At 32.2% G+C, this 23,092-nt stretch overlaps 1 protein-coding gene and 1 long non-coding RNA gene across 2 annotated transcripts; one reads left to right on the top strand and one right to left on the bottom strand.

Moving 5' to 3' along the window:
• Window positions 1–778: 778 nt before the first annotated feature.
• LOC127702803 (DNA-directed RNA polymerase III subunit RPC1-like) lies at window positions 779–12,322 on the bottom strand. The gene is made up of 2 exons (XM_052207106.1): window positions 12,270–12,322; window positions 779–3,822 (listed from the first exon to the last, which is right to left on the bottom strand). The coding sequence occupies exons 1-2, from the start codon at window positions 12,310–12,312 to the stop codon at window positions 779–781; spliced, it is 3,087 nt and encodes a 1,028-aa protein (XP_052063066.1). The 5' UTR covers window positions 12,313–12,322.
• Window positions 12,323–19,249: 6,927 nt separating this feature from the next.
• Window positions 19,250–21,105, top strand: LOC127701732 (uncharacterized). The gene is made up of 2 exons (XR_007982177.1): window positions 19,250–20,272; window positions 20,796–21,105. It is a non-coding gene; the product is annotated as an uncharacterized LOC127701732 (long non-coding RNA).
• Window positions 21,106–23,092: the final 1,987 nt, after the last annotated feature.

The following is a 23,092-nucleotide window of genomic DNA, read 5'->3' on the forward strand; positions in this document are numbered from 1 at the left end:
TTGCGGTCGTTTAAAAACTCATTAAAGATACCAGGCTTATAATTGTGTACGTCAGACATGCATTTCGTCTGCAAAAGACTTATCAGTGCCGCTCGAATAAAAAAAGAAAAAAGCCAAATAAAATACGAAGTTGAAGAGCATTAAGGGCCAAAAATTCTGAAATGTTATGTCAAATACAGCTAATTGATTGGTTGACAGGGTCCAAAATATTTTACTTAATCAAAATTTGTTCACTGTATGGGACTGCACATTCAAATGTGTCAGTTTATTTTGAACCTTTAAACTGTTTGCAGTTGTGACTGATAAATGTTTAATTTTTGTAGTTCTTTTGACGAACCGTTTCATTCATTTGACTTTCATTTTTGCTTATGTACTTTGTCTATAGAGTGTCTATGTACCGTTTTGTTTTTCTATGTTGAAATAGTTATTTGTTTTTATAGTGATTAAGCTTATATAACACAATGTTGACTGCTGTTCCCCAATTTTTGACATTTTTACCTATTATATCTGTTTGTTTTGCTCACGCATTGTTGTCAACAAAATGGAATTCTATAAGACTGTCATACAAGTGAGAGGTTTAACTAGCTATAAAACCAGGTTTAATACACCATTTTCTACATAAGGAAATGCCTGTACCGAGTCGGGAATATGACAGTTGTTTTCCATTCGATTGATGTGTTTGAGCTTTTAATTTTGCCATTTGATAAAGGAATTTCCGTTTTGAGTTTTCCTTGAAGTTCGGTATTTTTGTTATTTTACTTTTTATTAAAATTATTTTCTACTTACCAGGTTTTGTTATAACGGCTTTTTGTCCAGTCTTTTTAAGTTTCCAGGAAACTGCATTCATTGCATTCTTGGAACTTTTATGTTTGTTTTCATCCTTTTTTGATGAAAGAATTTGAATTGTTAATCCAGCCGGTACCATAGACGTTGCTTTACCACTAGATATATTACGTTCAGTGATATCAGATTTTTCTTTGATTTTCATTTCTGGATCCTCAGTAAATTCTGTTTTATCTTTAGAGAACTGTTCTAACGGATCAACAATAGTTTTCATTGGTACAAAACCAGCCATTTGTGTGGTTGGAACAAAAATCGTGCCGAAAGATTTCTTTTTATCCTTATTTAATTTAGCCTTCCGTACTTTGGTTGGTGTGCTTTGAAGTGATGCGGTAACAACGAACAAGGATCCATTAGTTTTGGATGAAACAGGTGAATCTGTCGATAAACTTTTTACAGACACTCCACTTTTAGGAAAGTCCGAGTCGTCATTCTTATCAAAACTTTTGTGAAATCTGTTTTCGTCATTGCTGTGAACTTTCAAATTTATTATAATAGAATTGCCAGTATTTGTTTTCTCGTTAGGTGACACATTTAGAGTGTTGATGCTTTGCACTCTGTTTCCATAAACCGCTTGATCAAAGAAATTTCTGTTTATGGATGTTCCTTTAGATAAATGATATGCATTTTTAGGCTGAGTAGGCACAATTGAATCGAGTTTCCTGCGGGATGACAGTGTATTCCTAGCAACTACTTGGTCTATCCCGAATGATTCTGTGACAATGGAACCTGACACTGTATTATGTTTAGGCTGATTGTTAGTTTCTTCGGACACTTGTATATTTTCAGTTTTGGTAATGTTAGAAATTTCCGAAACGTTAGCTAAATTGGCAACCTTTGATATAGGAACGTAATCCGTGGTTATGCTGTTAATCTTACTTTCATCATCGTTTGAAGACATATTGCTATCTGATAGTTTACTTACTTTTTTCTGTCCCAGATTTAGTCCATCTATGGTTTGTTTTCTATCAACTTTTTTAATTGAAACACTGGAAAAGGGGACATGTTCCTGATTATTCACAAATCTTGGCCCAGCATTTACAACAAATACATTACTATTTGACAATCCAGGGGACATAGAAATTTGTCCTGATTCCACAGCTTCCGTAGCAAGTTGACCGTTACCAGTTATAATTGATGGACTTATCTTCCCCACAACAAGTTTCTTCGTTCCCTCTCGTACATCCTCGTTCAGCATTGGATCTTTAGGGTCTAGAAAGGATTTTCGTTCAGTATTTGATTTGTCTTCAGCTGTTACGTGTCCTTTTCCCAATACTTCATTATCATTATCATGTTGCCCATATGTGGATTTCAAATTTTCTTCTATTTTCATTACAGACAAAAAACTTGAATCTGAGGTACGTTTCATATTCTGATTTTTAATTGGAGAATCGGTCCGTGTTACAGATGATACGTGGTTGCCATTGTTTACTTCAGTTTGTGTTTGTTCTGATTGAATTTTTGTAGTGTGGATTCTGTCATTATATACTGTTATATCTTTGGATAATGGTGAACTCCGGTTTTTTTTACCCGACACTCCTTTCCAGGAAAATTCCTTGTTCGATGACGATTGATTTTCATCAGCAGTGTTGAATATGGGTTTTGATATGTTGTGCTTTACCGGCTCATTTGTGTCAAGTAAACCTTTCTTTTGACTGGTTAGTTTTTCCGTATATGAAAAGTCATTTTTATGCAATAGACGTTTATTACCATCGTCATTAATTCCAGTGATAAATTTTGAATTTCTAGAGATGCTAAGATGGTTTTCATCATCATTTGAAGATACCATGTTTATAGCTTTATCGGCAATAGTTGGTTTTTTCCCAGTAATTGAAGGTTCTGTATTTTGATGTGAATGCAACTCAGTTTTTCCGTTATGAGACTTATTTGGTTGATTTGTAGCAGATGATCCGGACGATACGATATTCTTTTTCTGGCCATCATCCATAATACCATTTTGCTTGGTTGACGATAGAGGTGATTTTGGAATTATAACAATTTTATTAACCGGTCCTGAGGTTTTATGTAATGTAATATCGTCATTTGAACTGTTTAAATCAGCCAATGACATAACACCTCCCTTAGTTGACTTTTTCGGCACTGTTGTTTTGGATTTAACTGAAACTGTATTTCTTGTGACATTACGCTGAGCCATCGAATTTGTTGGTGGAGGTAAAGGTGGTGACTTGCTTGTTTTTCTTTCACTTTTTGCAATTTCGCTTACTGATTTTGTAGTTTTAGGCAATACGGTATCACCTTTTGAAATATTAATAGTAAAGGACTGTGATTTAATAGGCATGATAACTACGGCATCTTTCTTATTCTTAAAATTATGATTGGTCTCGGAGTGTACCTTCGCAGACGATGGTTGGGACTCTTCTGTTTCAGTTGGAGTCAATGAATCCTTCATTTTTTTCGAATCCTTATTGGTAGGTTTAGAAGAAGTAGAATGTGCATCCTTTGGCAGTTTAATCGTGACAATTTGTTTTTTTTTTAAAGATGATATTTTGTCGGTCACATCTTCTGTTGTTTGTCCTAATTTTTTTATATCTTTGTTGGCAGAGTTTTTTCCCCCAGCCTTTTGAATTTTTAATGAATTTCTATCATTGTTGTTGTTTTGCTTTGAAAGTATATCATATATTTCTACACCAGTTGATTTTGTATGTTTAAACATAGATTCTGTTTTACCAATGGCTGGTTTGTCTACTGTTTCAGAATACTTGAATGGCGGTGAATGGTTAACATTGTTAATTGTGCTAGGCTGACGTGTATTAAAAGTAGTTGGTTTTGTTGCTGCATCTATTTTCTCACAATCTTTGTCTTTAGCGTTAGTTGATTTTTGTTTTTTAGCCACATTTTCGTAAGCTCTCTTTATATCATTTTTTATTTCCAAAATTGTTTTAATTGTTTCTATAAGCTTTCCTACGTCTTGAGATGGGTCATCATCGTCCAGCTTCGTTTTACTGTCTGCATCATCAATACCTAGATACAAACAAACGAGATATTGTGCAGTTCAATTACCTTTATTTTTGCAATTAAGTTATCATCAAAATAATCACGTATGTTCTTCAATTACGTTAGAATTAACTTGATTGTAAAATTTCCCTCGCTTGAAAATTAAAAAAAAAAATTATTGACTAATATTCATGTTGCATTTTGCAATAACTAATTTCATTCTTTTTAAGACATAGCTCTTGCTGAAAATGTATTTTTCATGATAAAAAGGGGAAGTGTGGTTTATATCAACGAGAGTACAACTCAACGACACAAAAGAAAAAATGACACAATTGTGTCAACAGAAATGTTAAAAAAAGACAGATGTTTCTACAATAGTCAATATGTCAAGCTCTAACTCGCACTCGGGAATGAAAAATTGTGACTAAATTTTAGAGAAACTATATCATGTATCTTCAAATGAAACTTTGAAGGAGCTACACTATTAGTAGTGTCTAGAAATGTATGCCCTCTTCTAGTTTCGGTAGCGGGTGTGTTTACCAATGCTACATACTCTCTGTAGGTCAATCAGTGTAATACCCAAGTATTCAAATCTTATCAACATCCTGCAATTATGTTTTAAATGTGGGGCACAATTTTTGTGTAAAATATTAAAACGCACTACATGGAAGAAGACGAATATAATTAAGAGCCAGTACAGATATAAAATTGAAGAAAAATAGACAACACCCTTGCCAAAAGAAAGAAAAAACCAACATGATTAATTATGACAGTGGCATGAGAATTATTGTATAAAAAGATCACTAATATCAGAGACATATATACCCATGTGTATATATGTCTCTGCTAATATCAATTGAAAATGATTTATAAATTTCCAAATTCTAAGGACAAAACCATTAATATATAACGCAAAAGTCACTGAACTTTGTTCAATGAATAAATTGTAAGTAATGTTAATAACCTCCATAATTATGTATATTTAAAAGGTGTCATGGTATCACTATCCGCAAAATCGGACCGAAAAATCAACATGTATACAAACTGTCTATCCGAGGAAAATACTCTTTAAAAGATCATCGTTAGAACAATAAGTGACAGGCAATCATTTTTAAGTACTTTACAAATTAAAGTGATAAATTGAAGCAGATTTACGGTGCGACCACCCTCCCACTTCTTTCAAATCTTTTCCAGTCTTCATGTTTCAGATGCATTTTAGACATCCCCTAACTATAAGGCAAATGATTATGACTAAATTAGTAACCTTCAAAATGATCGTCCCTTAGTAAATTAAGGAAAATTAGTCTTCAAGACAGCGTTTAATGTTTCAACGTTGAATGTATGTAAAAATACGTCATGTATTAAAGGTTTGCAATATATGCTATTCATGAGATCTTGCGAAAGAGGTGTGTTCTCTTGTGCGTTGAGATCACGTTTCTCTCTCCATGCCTTTAAGTTCTCAATTAGATTTTTTTTTAAATTACTGATTTTTCACATTATATACAGCCTGGTAGCTAAATGAACATACACTTTTCTCAGCAAGAGCTTGAAAAGAGCAAGGGTTTTATTAACTTAACAGGGCCTGACATAATCCCGCATGAGTTTTACAGTAATATATACATATGAAATGCCCATAATCGCCGAAATTGACTATGTATTTATACATCCCTCATTGGAGCTTCGATTATAATGCTTTAACGTGCAGAGAATGCATGACAAATTCTCAAAATTAAAATTCGATCTCAACTTCAACAGTTTCAGTTTATCCCGTACAGACCAATCAACCACATTCAAGAAACAGTATTGGATCAACAGTTAATAAATGTGATGCGTCCGAAGCGCATTTATCGAGAACGCCTAAATAAGAAATAGAAAGCCATAGATGTATAAGTACGTAATAGTTATATAAGACTTAATAATAGCTCCTCAAGTGTTCAGGTATTTATAAATCCTTGGCTTTCAAATAATTTTTATTGCGGAAAATATCGCCCTACTTTCAACATGTCAATCGTATTTCAGTTTGATATGACAGTTTAATCTTTCACTATTTATTATTCCCACTCATTAATCACAATTGTAAATTGATTTAATTTCTGCCTTCCCATTGCGTCATTCCGTAAAATATTCGACGCCTGTAAACAATCGAATCGAACAATATGATTTTCTATTATAAACAACCAAATGACAATTATTAGAATTTTATGTCTATTTTATTATGTGATTTCCATTTTGAAAAAAAAAAACGCAGATTAACTTGTCATTTTTAACTAACTTTGTTTATTAGTCATTGTTGTATTAACCGATAGGCCGGTATGAAATAAAATCCTTCTATGGTGACTGATTAAAACATAATTGCTGTTTAACGTCGGATACAGGGGCTGATCCTGGATTTTTGAAAGTGGGCCGTAATTCCCCAGAACGGAATATATACTGAAATATATATGATTTCGATTTTATGCAAAAAGATGACATTTTTTCGATCAAAGAGGTCGCCCTCTCCCTCCTTAATCCACCACAGGGATAAATGCTATAAAGCAATCATATTTAATTTTTATTGTCGAAGTAATACAGATAGTTAAACAAGTTAAGTCACAAGTTGATGATAATAATGTTTATATAATAAGTTTAGTGTTGGTTGTAGATGTTGAAACAATTTTCGAGTTATGGGTTTAGGACATTTATTTCAAGTTGTGTGATTTCGTTGTTGTTTCCAAGATAGATGATCAAACAACTGAGTTGTATATTTGTTGAATAGCCAGTTTGAGCGGCAACAAGTAATTGAAATAAGTAGAGAGCATTGTTCCCTGGTCTATAGTTTAAATTAAAGTTCTTTTATATATAGAAGCCTGCCACCGTTTTGTACTTGCAAGTCACAGCATCTATGTAATAGAAGTAGATGTCATTGCAACACAGTTTTTTTTCTGTCGAAGGATTGTCCTTTGGATAAAATCTGATATCTGAACTCATTAACCAATGGGCAAATCTTAAAATACGGATACAATGAATAGTTCTAGCTGATTCAAGTACATATTATGTAGAAAAAATACATTCAAAACTAAATAAAGACCATTAGTCTAACTACACTTTACATAGATCTCGCTGTTTGTGTCATACACCTTCTTTTTACATAGTAATTTTTGTGCTTATTTGAGGAGAGGCATGATGTCTAGCATTTAAGAAAAATGAGGGGAAAAAGTGTAAAATACAAATATAACTTATATGTTTTAATTTAAGATTATACTTTATTTGTGAATGTTACATATTTGTATTGTTTATTGTTAATTTGTGGTGTAACAATCCGATTCTATCTTCTATCTTCTATCTTATATTTCATATTGTATATCTTATATCTTATATCTTATATTTTTTCTATGTTATGGAGGAAAAGTATTCATATGTGAATGTTGATAATCAAAATATTTTCGTTGAATTGAGAGTCAGGAATTAGAAACTGAATAATTTAGATTAAAAAAGAACACGAATGCCCCCGCTCGAGCTTTGCAACTCTAGAACGGTAAATGACTCACTACCCAAATTCAAAATCTGTCTGCGTGTTATGGTTCTTAACTTGTGCATGAGTTTCATAAAATTTGAGTGAGACAAACTTAAGTTAGAGTGCGGAAACTAGATTATTTGCAATTTTCCAAGTTATAACTGCCAAAATTTAAATCTGTTTGCGTGTTGTTGTTTTTAGCATTATGTATGAGTTTCATAAAATTTGTGTGGAAACAGAAAAAATGCAATTCTCCAAGTTATAAAGGGGCATAACTTTAGAACGGTAAGTGACTCACTTCACAAATTCGAACTCTGTCTGCGGGTTTTTAGTTCTTAGCATTTCTGTATGAGTTTCATAAAATTTGGATGAGGTCTGAAAACTTATGTTAGAGTGCGGAAACGAAATTGGGACGGACGGAAGGACGGACGGTCCAGGGTAACACTTAATGCCCCCTTCGACTACAAGGGGGCATAAAATAGAAGTAGTTCTTCATAAGTCAATAGTGACATGCTATCGATTGTGGTGACAATTAAATTTAGTCATTGAATTACCGTATTTTTTTCACATAGAAAGATTGTTCAACTTCATTCGATAACTTCCTGATTCAGACATTTTATTACTAGAGTTAAAAATAAAACTATTATTTATTACTTATATTAATTGAATACATTTGTTCCGTCGTCTCTGTAAACGACGTGACCTCGGATATATAATATAATTATGTATGTGAGGTTCATTTATTAGACGCAATTATGCTTTGGACTAGCTTCCAGTAAATTTAAGTGATCTTAGAACGATAGTCTCACTTGTTTCCGACCTTAATGCCGAGCTTATTAGTCAATTTCCCAATTCCATCTGGTAACTACAATTTGTTCGTATATAGTGTTATTACAATACTGTCATAAAAGGAGAGTTGACCGCGCAAAAACATGTTTTACCAAACCATGTTTTTGTTTCAGAAGTCAAAGAGTCTGTAATCCAAAGGTTGTCGTTAGATCAGACTGTTTATTTATATTGTATAGATCAGACTGTTTATTTATATTGTATAGATCAGACTGGTTTATTTATATTGTATAGATCAGACTGTTTATTTATATTGTATAGATCAGACTGTTTATTTATATTGTATAGATCAGACTGTTTTGTTTTCAAATTATTTAAAATTTTGTCATCTCGGTCTATTATAGCTCACTTTACGACATCAGTAGTACGGTAAGTTTATTTTTATGAAGGCTGTCCTCACGTCTTTGTCCTTTGTCTTTTATGGATAGTTGTCTCATTGGTAATTACATCACATCTCCTTATTTTTATATTCCACTATTTTTCACAATTTTAATTGCGTTTGATGTTTCTGTTTACTTCTTCATGACTGTAGTATCCAGGATGAAAACCATTTGAAAAAAACAACGCCGAGAAAGACTTTTAGTGCAAGATCTTACAGATATATATATGATTACATCACACCGCCTTATTTTTACAATTTCGCTAATTCTCTGAATGTTGATTAAGTTTAAACTACGTTGTATGTTTCTGTTAACGTCTTCAGGACTACCCGGGATGAAAAGCATTTAAAAAAAAAACAACACCGAGACAGACTTTTAGAGTAGGATCTTACGTACACATGGTACAGGCAATTGTTCATTATGTCAATATAATAATTATTATCTAACGTGAAGAATCTGTCTTCATTTGACACATTTCAATTGATATGGTGTCAGATTATGTCGTGTATTGCTTCTGAAGTGTGATTTTCATTACGTGAATCTGATAAGGGGCGGTTTTCCGTGTTTATTTTCTATTTTAATTCCAATAAAACCACGCTTTATACTGTTCGAAACGTGCACATCTGTTCATGTTGCATTTGACATTTAGTTTTTGATCTGTCAATCTAATTTGTAATCGGGATGAAGTATATATTAGACAGTTCCGTTACACGGTAGCTTAGTGCGTGTGTGTGTGTGTGTGTGTGTGTGTTTTATCGATGCAACAATGAAATTTTACAAGTGAACTACGAGAAGAGAAAAAAAATTATATTTTCGATGTTTTATCATTAAGTCTTATCAACAAAACAGCTTTAATGATAAAAAACAAAAACAATACAGAGTGACTAAACAACAAAATAAGACTATAATTAATAATAAAAAATATTTCCTAAACTTGTTAGCTTCTTGGATAATACTAATATACGTAAATATATTTGATAAATACAGATGGACCCTAAAGTTTGAACGCCGGTTAAGCTTTCTTTAAATCGAAACAATGGTGACCTCTGAATGGAAACGTAGCGCACGGTATTGTAACTTACTAAAGAGCGTTACACGAAAGTCCTGACAACGAGAAGATTTTGACGTTGTTCAAAAGAACGATCATAGATAAAAAGCGTTCAAGGGTAGTTTTATTTCATTAACTAGAACCATTGTATTGTATGTTCGTATTTGTGGCTAATATAATAACTTATATTTAATTTTCACAGTTTTATTGGATTTAAACTGGATAAGATCATCATAACCGTGATTATAGAATACGAGCAGCACATAATTAGGTATTGCGGACGTTGTGACAAAACGGCTATACTTTTTATATGATCCGGAAATCAATGGACACACTTTACAAAATATTAAGATTGAAATAGAAAAAGTTGTGTATTTTTACTGATAATCTTTATTTTCTATAATCTGACCATGCTTATTTGATTTACAGCTGGTCGAAATATCTATTGAAAAATGTATTGTCCAATTTTTGTTATGACAAGATGGCTATACCTTTTGAAGCCAATGCTGTAAAACAAAACTACTTATGTTTCCTGCTAGAACCAGAGACTCGTTTAAAAAAAATGGTACGAGACAAAATACTAGTAAATTATTAACAGTTAAGTGTAACTAACGATGTATTTTAATCGGACTATTTTTTTCTGAAAAGAGCCCCAGGAATACATTAAATTTAATTTTTGAAATGATAATATTATTTTTCTAAGATGTTTCAATTTCACGATATAAATACACAAACCAGATATTTGCTGACCTTGCATTTTTATAATTTGATGCCCTTCTACTATAATTTTCCACCAAGTGCGGAAAGTTATAATAGAGGGGGGTCATATTTGAATACTGTTATTTTAATATCGTATTGATAAGAGCAAAATCATATTAAATAAGTGAAAAGAGGGTAAGTTTATGGAAGCCGGATGCGGCCAATTTCGCGTTTTCGCGTTTTCTCGTTATTAAAGAATATAAACTTTAAACATTTAAAACACAAAAAAAAAAATATTTATTATAAAAGGGGGTGTCTATTCCCCAAGCGCCTGTGGAATGTTAGGTAAAAGTCAACCTAACAAAATAAGTAAATGAAAAATTAGTTGCGATCTTTAAAATTCGGAAAGGTATCTCGCTTCCTTGACTTTTGAAAATTAATAAAAAGTGTACATATAAAATTAAGAAGATGTGGTATAATTGTCCAACGAGACAACTCTCCACAAGAGACCGAATGACACAGAAATGAACAACTATAGGTCACCATACGGCCTTCAACAATGAGCAAAACCCATAGTGCACAGTCAGCTATAAAAGGCCCCGAAATAACAAATGTAAAACAATTAAAACGAGAAAACTAACGGCCTAATTTATGTACAAAATAATGAACGAAAAAAAAATATTATACACTGGAATGGATCAAAATTAAATTTAAACATTGAAAGATTCTTTGGTTGTAACTGGGCCATAATGTATTGACTATTCCCAGGTTGTAAATATAACATACGTCACTTAGATATGGTTTCATTAATTATGTTTTTACATGTACATGTATGTATCTGTCCAAATGTAACTATTTATGTTTTAATGGTTGATTTATGTCAGTTCCTAGAGACTTAATGAATGTTCTTTAAGTTTCAATTTAGTATACCATAAGCAATCTTAAAAGATGATTTAAAAAAATGCCCCTTAATAAATTTGTAACTTCAATGCATTGCTAATGGCAAAATTAATTAACCTACCCTATATGCATGGGAAACAAGGGGTACTGTCGTAAGAACCTTTCAACAACTCGCTTGTGGCCTATTACAAAAAACTGACCATACCAGTCATACCCTCATACCCACTTTGTAGGACATACCTATTGTATTAATGGTTAATTAGTTCCCGTCCTTCAAGTGTACATTAAATACTTGTCACTGGACGTTGAGCAAGCAACAATCAATCAATTCTTAAGGAAGTAAATGCATAAGTATAAAACATTAACATATAGGTTATCTAATCCTTAAAAAAATCAAAATTGCATCTGCATGTATATTTGAATTTTATATCAATTCATATTGGAATTTTACTATATTTGTGAAAAATGAAAAGGTTTTGTCGATTAAATGGTTTCTCCATATTATATGTGCTGATTTTATCCGTGTATGTATTAAAAAATATAATTTCTAAATTAAAGATTAAAATGCTTATATTTTGAATAATTTTCTTTTTTATTTTCAGATACATGTATGTACAATACAACATTTACTACAAGGGATTACAGAGGATGCGAAAATTTGCGGAAACGTCAAGCAATTGTTATGAAAAAAAAGTAAAATAACAAAAATACCGAACTCCAAGGAAAATTTAAAACGGAAAGTGCTTTATCAAATCGGGAAAAATCAAAAGCTCAAACATATCAAACGAATGGAAAACAACTGTCATATTCCTGACTTGGTATAGGCATTTCCTTATGTAGAAAATGGTGGATTAAACGTGGTTTTATAGCTAGAAATACCATTTGAATTAATAGTAATTGCCGAAAAAAGTCCATACGTTTGCGGAAAGATAATATAAATTTTGCGGAAAAATAATTTGCGTAAAGGAATAAAACCGCTGTATATATCCTGAGATAATCCGGTCTTTAAATAATGAACCGAGAGAGTCATTATCAATTCATAGTAAAACAATAAGTCATCGGAACAATTTCAGTTACACAAGTTGCTTATTTTTAAATGAATACTTACATGACAACAAAAGCAAAGCTAACAGGACAGTGACAATCCCCATTCTTCAAATGAACAAGATCAATTACAACCAAGAATTTTAATTTCGATTTAATTAGTACATTGCAATTTGACATGTGAATATATTAAAATAGATATGATATAAGCACTTCAAATCGGTAATTAATTGTGAATTCATTTTTCTCTCGTAGATACATGTATATGACAATCATTATTGACAGAGGTAACCTTGCAAATACAATTAAAAAGTGTTCAAATACCATATAATATTCATCTAGACAATTGAACAGATGATAATAACGAATAGCAATAAATCTTCAGCGACTTAGCTCTTCATGCAATGAAGAAAAAAAACAACAAAGTCGAAATTAACCGTTAAGAATAACAAAATTTTTTATATGGCTCCTTTATTTGGTTTAATATGTGCCATGATTCACATTAAGAACAAAGATTGCTTTATTGTTTCTGCGTATGGTACGAAATGTTGGAAAACAAATATTATGTAGGATAACGTATATTCTACCATGCGTAAGTTCCCCGCGGTAGTTCCGGTTTAGGGAAATATATCGCCCAAAATCTTGATAGAAACCCCAGATGAATCGACAATTATTATACTAAAAGTTCAATATGGTATTTCAGACCTATTAAATTTTTACGTTATTCTTCATTTTCATGCTTATCCTACACAGAAAGAGCAAGGTTCCAGAAATTGTAGGGGTATATGACAATGAGAAAACAACACAAAGAAATAACCAAAACACACCCAAGGATCAACGGCATGGGTTTCAACAATAAACAGATATCAGCAAAAAGTGGTGCACAATTTAAACAAAGATTAATATTGATTATTAATTACCCTTTAATTTTGTTAAAGTATATATGATGATCATCTCATGTCAAATACTGTTATATAACATGGAACTATTTAAGAGATACTTGTCAAAGAGTTTTAAAACCATATAAAATAAGGAGATGTGGTATGAGACAACTATCCACCAAAGTTCAAATGAAGTGGATGTAAGCAATTATAGGCAACCGTGAGGCCTTCAACAATGAGAAAAACCCAGACATGAAAAATATGAAACAGTTCAATTGAAAAAACTAACGGCGTAATTTATAACAAAACAATTTACGAAAAACAAATATGACATGAACCAACGACAACCACTGAACTACAGGCTCCTGACTTGGGACAGGTACATAAAGAATGTGGCGGGGTTAAACATGTTTGTGAGTGCTCAACCCTCCCCCTAACCTGGGACAGTGGTGTAACAGTACAACATAAGAACAAACTGTAACTAGAGGTTCTAAAGAGCCTGTGTCGCTCACCTTGTTCTATGTGCATATTCAACAAAGGACACTCTCCAACATTGTAGAAAAGAATAGAATTCATGACAAAAATCTGTTTTGTTAATATTGTATTGCTGTATTTAGCCTGTTTAGTTTCTCTCCATCTTCTTTAGTTTTTGCTCAAAACACAAAAGAGGATAAAAAAATCCTCATTTAAGGGCAATCACTCCTAGAAAGAGTGACAGTCTACTAAACTATATCGGCAAGATTTGACTTGTTAGTAGATCTTGACTTGCTGATCATTTTTGTAATTTAAAGTGTATCTTTATCTTTTATAATTGTCTATCGTATATGGCAAAAAGCAAAAAAAAAGAGGGGAACATCGTCTTAAAAAGGCAATAACTCCAATAAGGAGTCGTCTGACCATTTCCTTCATATTGTCCTTATTGTAGATTTTGTTTTGCTGATCATTTTTGCCTAGCTAAGCTTCTATCTGTCTATTTAAATTTTCAGATATAAGGCAAAAACGCAAAAAAATTGGTCAAAATCATCATCAAATAACTCTAATAAGGAGTCAATTGACGATTTCGACCATGTTGACTTATTTGTAGAACTTGTCTTGCTGACCATTTTAAAGTTTCTCTGTATCTATTATAATTTCAATTTAGTACGCAAACATAAAAAAAAAAGGTAAAATTTGTCATTTAAGGGCAATAACTCCTATAAGAAGTCATCTGACAGTTTAGACATGCATGGACAATTGGTAGAGCTCAACAATCTGAATATTTTTGCTCTGGTCAGATTTTCTCTCTTTATAATGGTTTTCAAAGTAATAGACAAAACTTGCATTTTACCCCTGTGTTCTGTGTTTAGCCATGTTGGCCATCTTGGATGGCAAGCGGGGTCACCGGACACATTTTAAAAACTAGATACCCCAATGTTGATTGAGGCCAAGTGTGATTAAATTTGGCAAAGTAGTTTCAGAGGAGAAGATTTTTGTAAAAGATTACAAAAAATTACGAAAAATGGTTAAAAATGACTATTAAGGGCAATAACTCCTTAAGGGATCAATTGACAATTTTTGTCATTTAAATTATTTGTAGATCTTACTTTGCTGAACATTATTGCTGTTTACAGTTTATCTCTATCTATAATTATATTCAAAAACTGCAAAATTTCCTTAAAATTACAAATTCAGGGGCAGCAACCCAACAACGGATTGTCTGATTCGTCTGAAAAATTCAGTGCAAATGGATCTAAACTTGATAAACATTTTTACCCTTGTCAGATTGCTCTAAATGCTTTAGTTTCAGAGATATAAGCCAAAAACTGCATTTTACCTCTATGTTCTATTTTTAGCCATGTCGGTCATGTTGGTTGGTAGACGGGGTCATCAGACTTATTTTTAAAACTAGATACCCTAATGATGATTGTGGCTAAGTTTGGTTAACTTTGGCCAAGCAGTTTCAGAGGAGAAGATTTTTGTAAAAGTTAACGACGACGGACGCCAAGTGATGAGAAAAGCTCACTTGGCCCTTTGGGTCAGGTGAGCTAAAAATCAGTTGAAAAGGCTTAACTCATCAGATGGATACAAATAGAAATACGTCTAACAAAAAACAGATATATATGGAAGTTTTTAACGACCTTGACTGGCTATACAGCCCTTGCACGGTCGGTAAGTCAAAAAAAAAAAAAAAAAAACAGAGTGGACGTGCACGGGTACTTATACATCCCCACAACGACGAGGGCCGGGGTTTTAACGACCTCGACTACCCATGAGGGTCTTGCACGGTCGGTTATCCCCACAACAAAAAGACACTAAGTGCAGATCTGAGAGTACTCGAAGTTACTGACAGCTAGTTCAAAGCCAATAACAACTAATAAAATAAATCAGGTATCAAATGAACATTTGTTCCGTTCAATTGTGTATTTAATTTGACTCGATTTTATTAAACGGTTATATACTTGGAAGTGTGAATGATTTAATGGATATGTATGTTGAAGTTTATCATGAATATGTTGTGAATTTAAGGATTTGTTTATTACCTGAATGAAAATTAGATAAGTTATTTTTTTTTGCGTGTGTGGTCCATTTTGGTTTGAACAACTCTTCAACGTTTGTTTTAGGTCTTGGACTTCCATTCTTCAGTTTTGAGCATATCCAATTAAAAATTCTGCAAATAAGTTCAATAGGAAAACTTTAATGCAAATTAACGTGTATTCTTTTCATTTGTACTCAAAGTCTGTGTTTGCCGGATACGTAAGTTTTGCTGTATACCGGAAAATGTATGTTATAGATATATACTAGAGAGTATACCGGCATCAACCCATGAGGGTTGAAATGGAGAAAGTCATATCATATACACTGTTGTATCTGAGACTACTACATGTATAACACAGTCTCAGGTTGTATGTTATTTCAGTTAAAGGATTTTCTTTTTTGACCTTAAATATTATTATTCTTTCCAAAATTATAATTATCTTTATTGTCATATAAACAAATTAAAAACATGTTTGTGACAAAATGAAAAAAAAACCAAAATACACTCATGTATATATTATAAACTTTTTACTACCAAACAGAATTCATTGTAACATACACATTACTGTATATTTATAATTTGAATCCCATAGGATTTTATTTTATCCCATGGGATATTAAAAATCCCATAGGATAATTATAATCCCATGGGATTTTTTTTGTCCCATGGGACAACAAATATCCCATGGGACTACAATTATCCCATGGGACCCCAAAAAATCCTATGGGATTTAACCAAAATCCCATGGGATAATGGTCAATCCCATGGGATTTGCCCTATCCCATGGGATATTGAAAATCCCATGTTTTTATAAATCAAATTACAAAATATATATTATAATAACAGCAGAAAAGCAATGAAATTATTGAATCCCATGTAATTCCGCACATTTTGGTTATATACACGACACTGTAGCTGTAAGGAGAGGCGGCGGCGGATTTGCAAATGAGTGTTTTGCAAATTAAAAGTGTCCAGTGTTTGTATTTAACAGATTTTTGTGTTGGGGTTTGATAAATCTTGTGCAATTATGACCAATTGCCAATCATACCACATCAGGATTATATAGCATGAAGACAACTGAAAAACTAAGACAATGGCACGGTTAACAAAAGACAAAAGAGGTATATACTTCGAGCTCCCATATAAATTTCTTACTGTCATGTTGTCAATAACAGTCACATATCATATCAGTATAAATAACGAGAAGGAGTCACACTGGCGAAATATATTGCCTATCATAATAAATTTTTTACTATTTCTCAGCTACTTTTTGATGGCAACTGTGAATCTAGTTCAAAATACATTTTTTTTTTACATTTGTTTACATAATTCAAAGTTATAACATTTCTTTTTAAATTTTAGAAATTTCAGTAAAAACTGTCAAAGTAAGAATATTTCTTTCTTTAGAGTCCAATTGAGCTATGTATGCTACATTTGAAGATGCAATAAAAATGCAGCATGTATTGAGGTATGACATAAACTTCTTGTATCTTAAATCCCAAGCTCAGCCATTTCAAAAAGTAAAAATGATCTTACCATTTAAACAGAAAGAGTATCAATCTTGAATACAAAAAACTGTATATATGTATACTAAGTACTTAATATACAGTTATAGTTATTTATCAGAAGGAAAACTTATTGGATTTGTTATTCATAGATTACAGCACAATGTCAGAATAAAATATCTAAATGTCTTCATTCATGGTTTTGTTACTTAAATAATACTTCAGCTCCAGTGTGTTCATAAAGTTATTCTGAGTGTATATCCACAAGTATTACATCAGTATGTTCTACCAGAAAAATGTTTAAAAGTTCACTGCATGAATGTTGTCCTCTGGGTGTCTTTTGGATATTTTTGTCTTAGGTTGCTGTCTAAAGTTCACCGCATGTATGTTGTCAGTGTCTTATGTTTCTGTCTAAAGTTCACTGCATGTATGTTGTCCTTTGGGTGTCTTTTGGATATTTTTGTCTTAGGTTTCTGTCTAAAGTTCACTGCATGTATGTTGTCCTTTGGGTGTCTTTTGGTTATTTTTGTCTTAGGTTTCTGTCTAAAGTTCACTGCATGTATGTTGTCCTTTGGGTGTCTTTTGGTTATTTTTGTCTTAGGTTTCTGTCTAAAGTTCACTGCATGTATGTTGTCCTTTGGGTGTCTTTTGGTTATTTTTGTCTTAGGTTTCTGTCTAAAGTTCACTGCATGTATGTTGTCCTTTGGGTGTCTTTTGGTTATTTTTGTCTTAGGTTTCTGTCTAAAGTTCACTGCATGTATGTTGTCCTTTGGGTGTCTTTTGGTTATTTTTGTCTTAGGTTTCTGTCTAAAGTTCACTGCATGTATGTTGTCCTTTGGGTGTCTTTTGGTTATTTTTGTCTTAGGTTTCTGTCTAAAGTTCACTGCATGTATGTTGTCCTTTGGGTGTCTTTTGGTTATTTTTGTCTTAGGTTTCTGTCTAAAGTTCACTGCATGTATGTTGTCCTTTGGGTGTCTTTTGGTTATTCTTGTCTTAGGTTGCTGTCTAAAGTTCACTGCATATATGTTGTCCTTTGGGTGTCTTTTGGTTATTTTTGTCTTAGGTTGCTGTCTAAAGTTCACCGCATGTATGTTGTCCTCTGAGTGTCTTTTGATTATTTTTGTCTTAGGTTTCTGTCTAAAGTTCACTGCATGTATGTTGTCTTCTTGGTGTCTTTTGGTTATTTTTGTCTGAGGTTGCTGTCTCAATGAGGTATGCAACACATCTCCTTTTGTTCAAATGTTTATTATTAACATCCAACCTTCTCTAGCTCAAAATTTAACATATAGACATTTATCAATACAACATTTTTGGTTGATGTAAAGTATTTACCATTTAGTCATTTATATTTCAAAGCGGACTAACTGAACATTATCTTTCAATCACCAATGGCTGAAACTTCACAAGTCATTTATAGTTGAAAAAAAATATCTAAAACTTTAACATCCTGTCATCTATGATAGAAAAAAAAATACTTGTATAAATAAAAATAAGATGTGCCAGGTATGATTGCCGATGAGACAACTCTCCATCAGAGAACAAATAACATAGAAGTTAGCAACTATAGGTCACTGTACGTCCTACAACAATGAGCAAAACCCATACTTGATAAAAGCAATAAAAAGCCCCATTATGACAAATGTAAAATAATTGAAATGAGAAAACTAACGGCCTGATTTATGTACATAATAAATTAAAAACAAATATGATATACAGCAACAAACAACAACCACTCAATTACAGGCTCCTGACTTGGGGACAGGCACATGGTATGATTGCCGATGAGATAACTCTCCATCAGAGAACAAATAACATAGAAGTTAGCAACTATAGGTCACTGTACGTCCTACAACAATGAGCAAAACCCATTCTTGATAAAAGCAATAAAAGGCCCCATTATGACAAATGTAAAATAATTGAAATGAGAAAACTAACGGACTGATTTATGTACATAATAAATTAAAAACAAATATGATATACAGCAACAAACAACAACCACTCAATTACAGGCTCCTGACTTGGGGACAGGCACATACAGAATATTTTTTTTTTGGGGGGGGGGGAGGGGGGGGTTAAAAATGTTTCCCTAACCTGGAACAGTGGTATAATAACACAACAAAAGAACACATTATAAAATCTATTTAATAAAATGCTTCGCTGGGCGCAGCTTGATACGACCGCAGAGGTCGAACCCTGAACAGTTGGGGCAAGTATGGACACAACATTCAAGCTTGATACAGCTCTGAATTTGGATTGTGATTAAAAATTTGACACAGCATAGGTTTCTGACACAGAAAGAATGTGGTCTAAGAACTTGAATTTTCTTAATTTACCTATTATGGTCCAATGTCCAAAATCAAAATACATATTTAGATTCAGCATATCAAAGAACCCCATATATTCAATTTTTGTTGAAATCAAACAAAGTTTAATTTTGGACCTCAACTTGGACAAACTTAAAAACTGGGCCCATAATCAAAAATCTAAACACATGTTTAGATTCAGCATATCAAAGAACCCCAAGAATTCAATTTTTGTTAAAATCAAACTAAGTTTAATTTTGGACCCTTTGGACCTTAATGTAGACCAATTTAAAAAACGGGACCCAAAATTAAAAATCTAAATACACGGTTAGATTTGGAATATCAAAGAAACCCTAATAATTCAATTTTTGATGAAATCAAAAAAAGTTTAATTTTGGACCCTTTTGACCTCAATATGAACCAATTTGATAGCAGGGCCCACAAATAAAAAATCTAAATACATGGTTAGATTCAGCATATCAAAGAACCCCATATATTCAATTTTCGTTGAAATCAAAAAAAGTTTTATTTTGGACCCCAACTTGGACCAACTTGAAAACTGAGCCCATAATCAAAAATCTAAACACATGTTTAGATTCAGCATATCAAAGAACCCCAAGAATTCAATTTTTGTTAAAATCAAACTAAGTTTAATTTTGGACCCTTTGGACCTTAATGTAGACCAATTGAAAAAACGGGACCCAAAATTTAAAAAATCTAAATACACGGTTAGATTTGGCATATCAAAGAACCCCAATAATTCAATTTTTGATGAAATCAAACAAAGTTTAATTTTGGACCCTTTTGACCTCAATATGAACCAATTTGATAGCGGGCCCACAAATAAAAAATCTAAATACATGGTTAGATTCAGCATATCAAAGAACCCCATATATTCAATTTTTGTTGAAATCAAACAAAGTTTAATTTGGACCCCAATTTGGACCAACTTGAAAACTGGGCCAAAAATCTAAAATCTAAATACATGTTTAGATTCAGCATATCAAAGAACCCCATATATTCAATTTTTGTTGAAATCAAACAAAGTTTAATTTTGGACCCCAACTTGGACCAACTTGAAAACTGGGCCCATAATCAAAAATCTAAACACATGTTTAGATTCAGCATATCAAAGAACCCCAAGAATTCAATTTTTGTTAAAATCAAACTTAGTTTAATTTTGGACCCTTTGGACCTTAATGTAGACAAATTGAAAAAACAGGACCCAAAATTAAAAATCTAAATACACAGTTAGATTTGGCATATCAAAGAACCCCAATAACTCAATTTTTGATGAAATCAAACTGAGTTTAATTTTGGACCCTTTTAACCTCAATATGAACCAACTTGATAGTGGGGTCCAAAAATAAAAAATCTAAATACAAGGTTAGATTCAGCATATCAAAGAACCCCATATATTCAATTTTTGTTGAAATCAAACAAAGTTTAATTTTGGACCCCAATTTGGACCAACTTGAAAACTGGGCCAAAAATCAAAAATCTAAATACATGTTTAGATTCAGCATATCAAAGAACCCCATATATTCAATTTTTGTTAAAATCAAACAAAGTTTAATTTTGGACCCTTTGGACCTTAATGTAGACCAATTTGAAAACTGGACCCAAAATTAAAAATCTAAATACACAGTTAGATTCGGCATAACAAATAAATAAATGTGGTCAAAGATTTTACAAATCTAATGCGCCATACTGTGCAATTAAAGATTACTTCTTGAAATTTTTCAATATTTGAAATTTGAAAAAAAAATAATATTTGAAGAATAATTCTTTTTAGTTTCTGAAATCTGAAATGAGAAAAAATTGACCCCCACAATTTCTTTTTACCCCCCCCCCTTTTTTCCCCAAAAAAAATTCTTTCTCTCAAGATATGGTCATAATCTCAATCAAATTTCCAATGGAGTTTGCAACCATAATTACCCATTTAAATTTACCATAGTGTTAACTTAATCTATTTTATAATAGAATTTAAAATATAGTGTCAAATCTTTCATATGGATTTTTTTGTAAAAAAAAAAGATGCAACATTTGCAGATATTTTTACTGGTTTTCTTTATAAATATGCATTTCTTTAAACATAATTTAAAAGCAGTGTAAGGGAAGTAACCAAAACGTTGTATTTGGATTACCTCCCTTACACTGTTTTAAATTATCTTAATTGTTCATTAACCATTACTTTATACATAATTTAAAAGCAGTGTAAGGGAGATAATTTCAATGATGTATTTGATTTATCTCCCTTACACTGCTTTATATATGTTTTGTACTAAAGTATTTGTCCATTAACCAGGACAACCTTGTTTTTCCCCCTTTTTTGCCCCTAATTCCTAAACGGTTTGAACCATAACCCCCCAAAGCAAATCCTAACCATCCCTTTGTGGTATGGAAACTTGTAGTATAATTTCAGAGAGATCCATACACCGTTCCACAGTTATTGTCTGGAAACTAGAAAATGCTTATTTTTGGCCCCTTTTTGGCCCCTAATTCCTTAACTGTTGGTACCATAACCCCCAAAATCAATCCCCACCTTCCTTTTGTGGTATTGAACCATATTATCGTAAAATTTCAAAGCGATCCATTCACTTAAACTAAAGTTAGAGTGCGAAAAACCAATGTGTCTTCGGACGACGACGCTGGACAACGATGACGCCACCGACGACGACGACGCCAACGTCATACCAATATACGCCCACAAAAATTTTTTGCGGTCGTATAAAAAGGGCTTAACTCATCAGATTGATACAAAGATGTATATGTATATTTTAACATCTATCTGAACACCCCTGGCTTTTGATGGGGTTCATGTTTCTCAGTCTTCAGTTTTCTATGTTTTGTTTTGAATACTGTTGTTTGTCTTTTTAGTTGTTTTTTTTCGTTTTTTGCCATGGTGTTGTTAGTTTGTTTTAGACTTATGAGTTTGTTTTAGACTTATGAGTTCATTTTAGACTTATGAGTTCGTTTTAGACTTATGAGTTTGTTTTAGACTTATGAGTTTGTTTTAGACTTATGAGTTTGAATGTCCCTTTGGTATCTTACTACTCTCTTTTTTGTTTTCCAGTAATATACAGATGAAAGATAACTAAAGGATAATTTATCATTAAGTCATCTCCATTGCAAGATTACTATCTGAAGGATGGAACTATCTTTCTACTATCATTTATCTGAATGATAATAAAATACAAATTTTTTGAATGTAAAATATATTTTATTTGATATGAAAATAGTAAATACCGATAATGTAAAATTGTTGTTACAAACTAGAAAGTCACGTCTAAAAGTAAAAGCAAACCCTATAATATACCATTCTCTTACTTAAGGCATCTAGACCATAATTTACAAGAACTGTTTTATGCAGAGCAAATGTCACGACTTCAGCAAGCATTGAAAATTTCAAAAACAACTTTTGTTTCTAATTGAGAAACTGGTTTACCAGGCTTTTTGATATGTTCAAAATAAAGTTATAAAATTATGGATTGATTTGTTTTTTTTTAGCAAAATATAAAACTATTTGACCCCTATTCTTTTCATGGTCTAGATACCTTGACACACACACCAAAAGAAATTGTTACACAGATTACAAGCAGAAATGAAATGAAAATTGATTAAAAAAACAGTCACACAGTGGATGAATTATTGAAATTTAACTGTTTTTAAGATTTTAAGTA

Source organism: Mytilus californianus, unplaced genomic scaffold, assembly GCF_021869535.1.
Source record: "Mytilus californianus isolate M0D057914Y unplaced genomic scaffold, xbMytCali1.0.p SCAF_5, whole genome shotgun sequence".
Classification (NCBI taxonomy): Eukaryota; Metazoa; Mollusca; class Bivalvia; order Mytilida; family Mytilidae; genus Mytilus; species Mytilus californianus.

Excerpts from the sequence above, each read along its gene's own strand:
- LOC127702803 (XM_052207106.1), bottom strand. The coding sequence starts at position 12,312 with ATGGGGATTGTCACTGTCCTGTTAGCTTTGCTTTTGTTGTCAT. Across the intron at positions 3,823-12,269 it reads AGCTTTGCTTTTGTTGTCAT|GTATTGATGATGCAGACAGT; the intron begins GTAAGTATTCAT and ends GTTTGTATCTAG.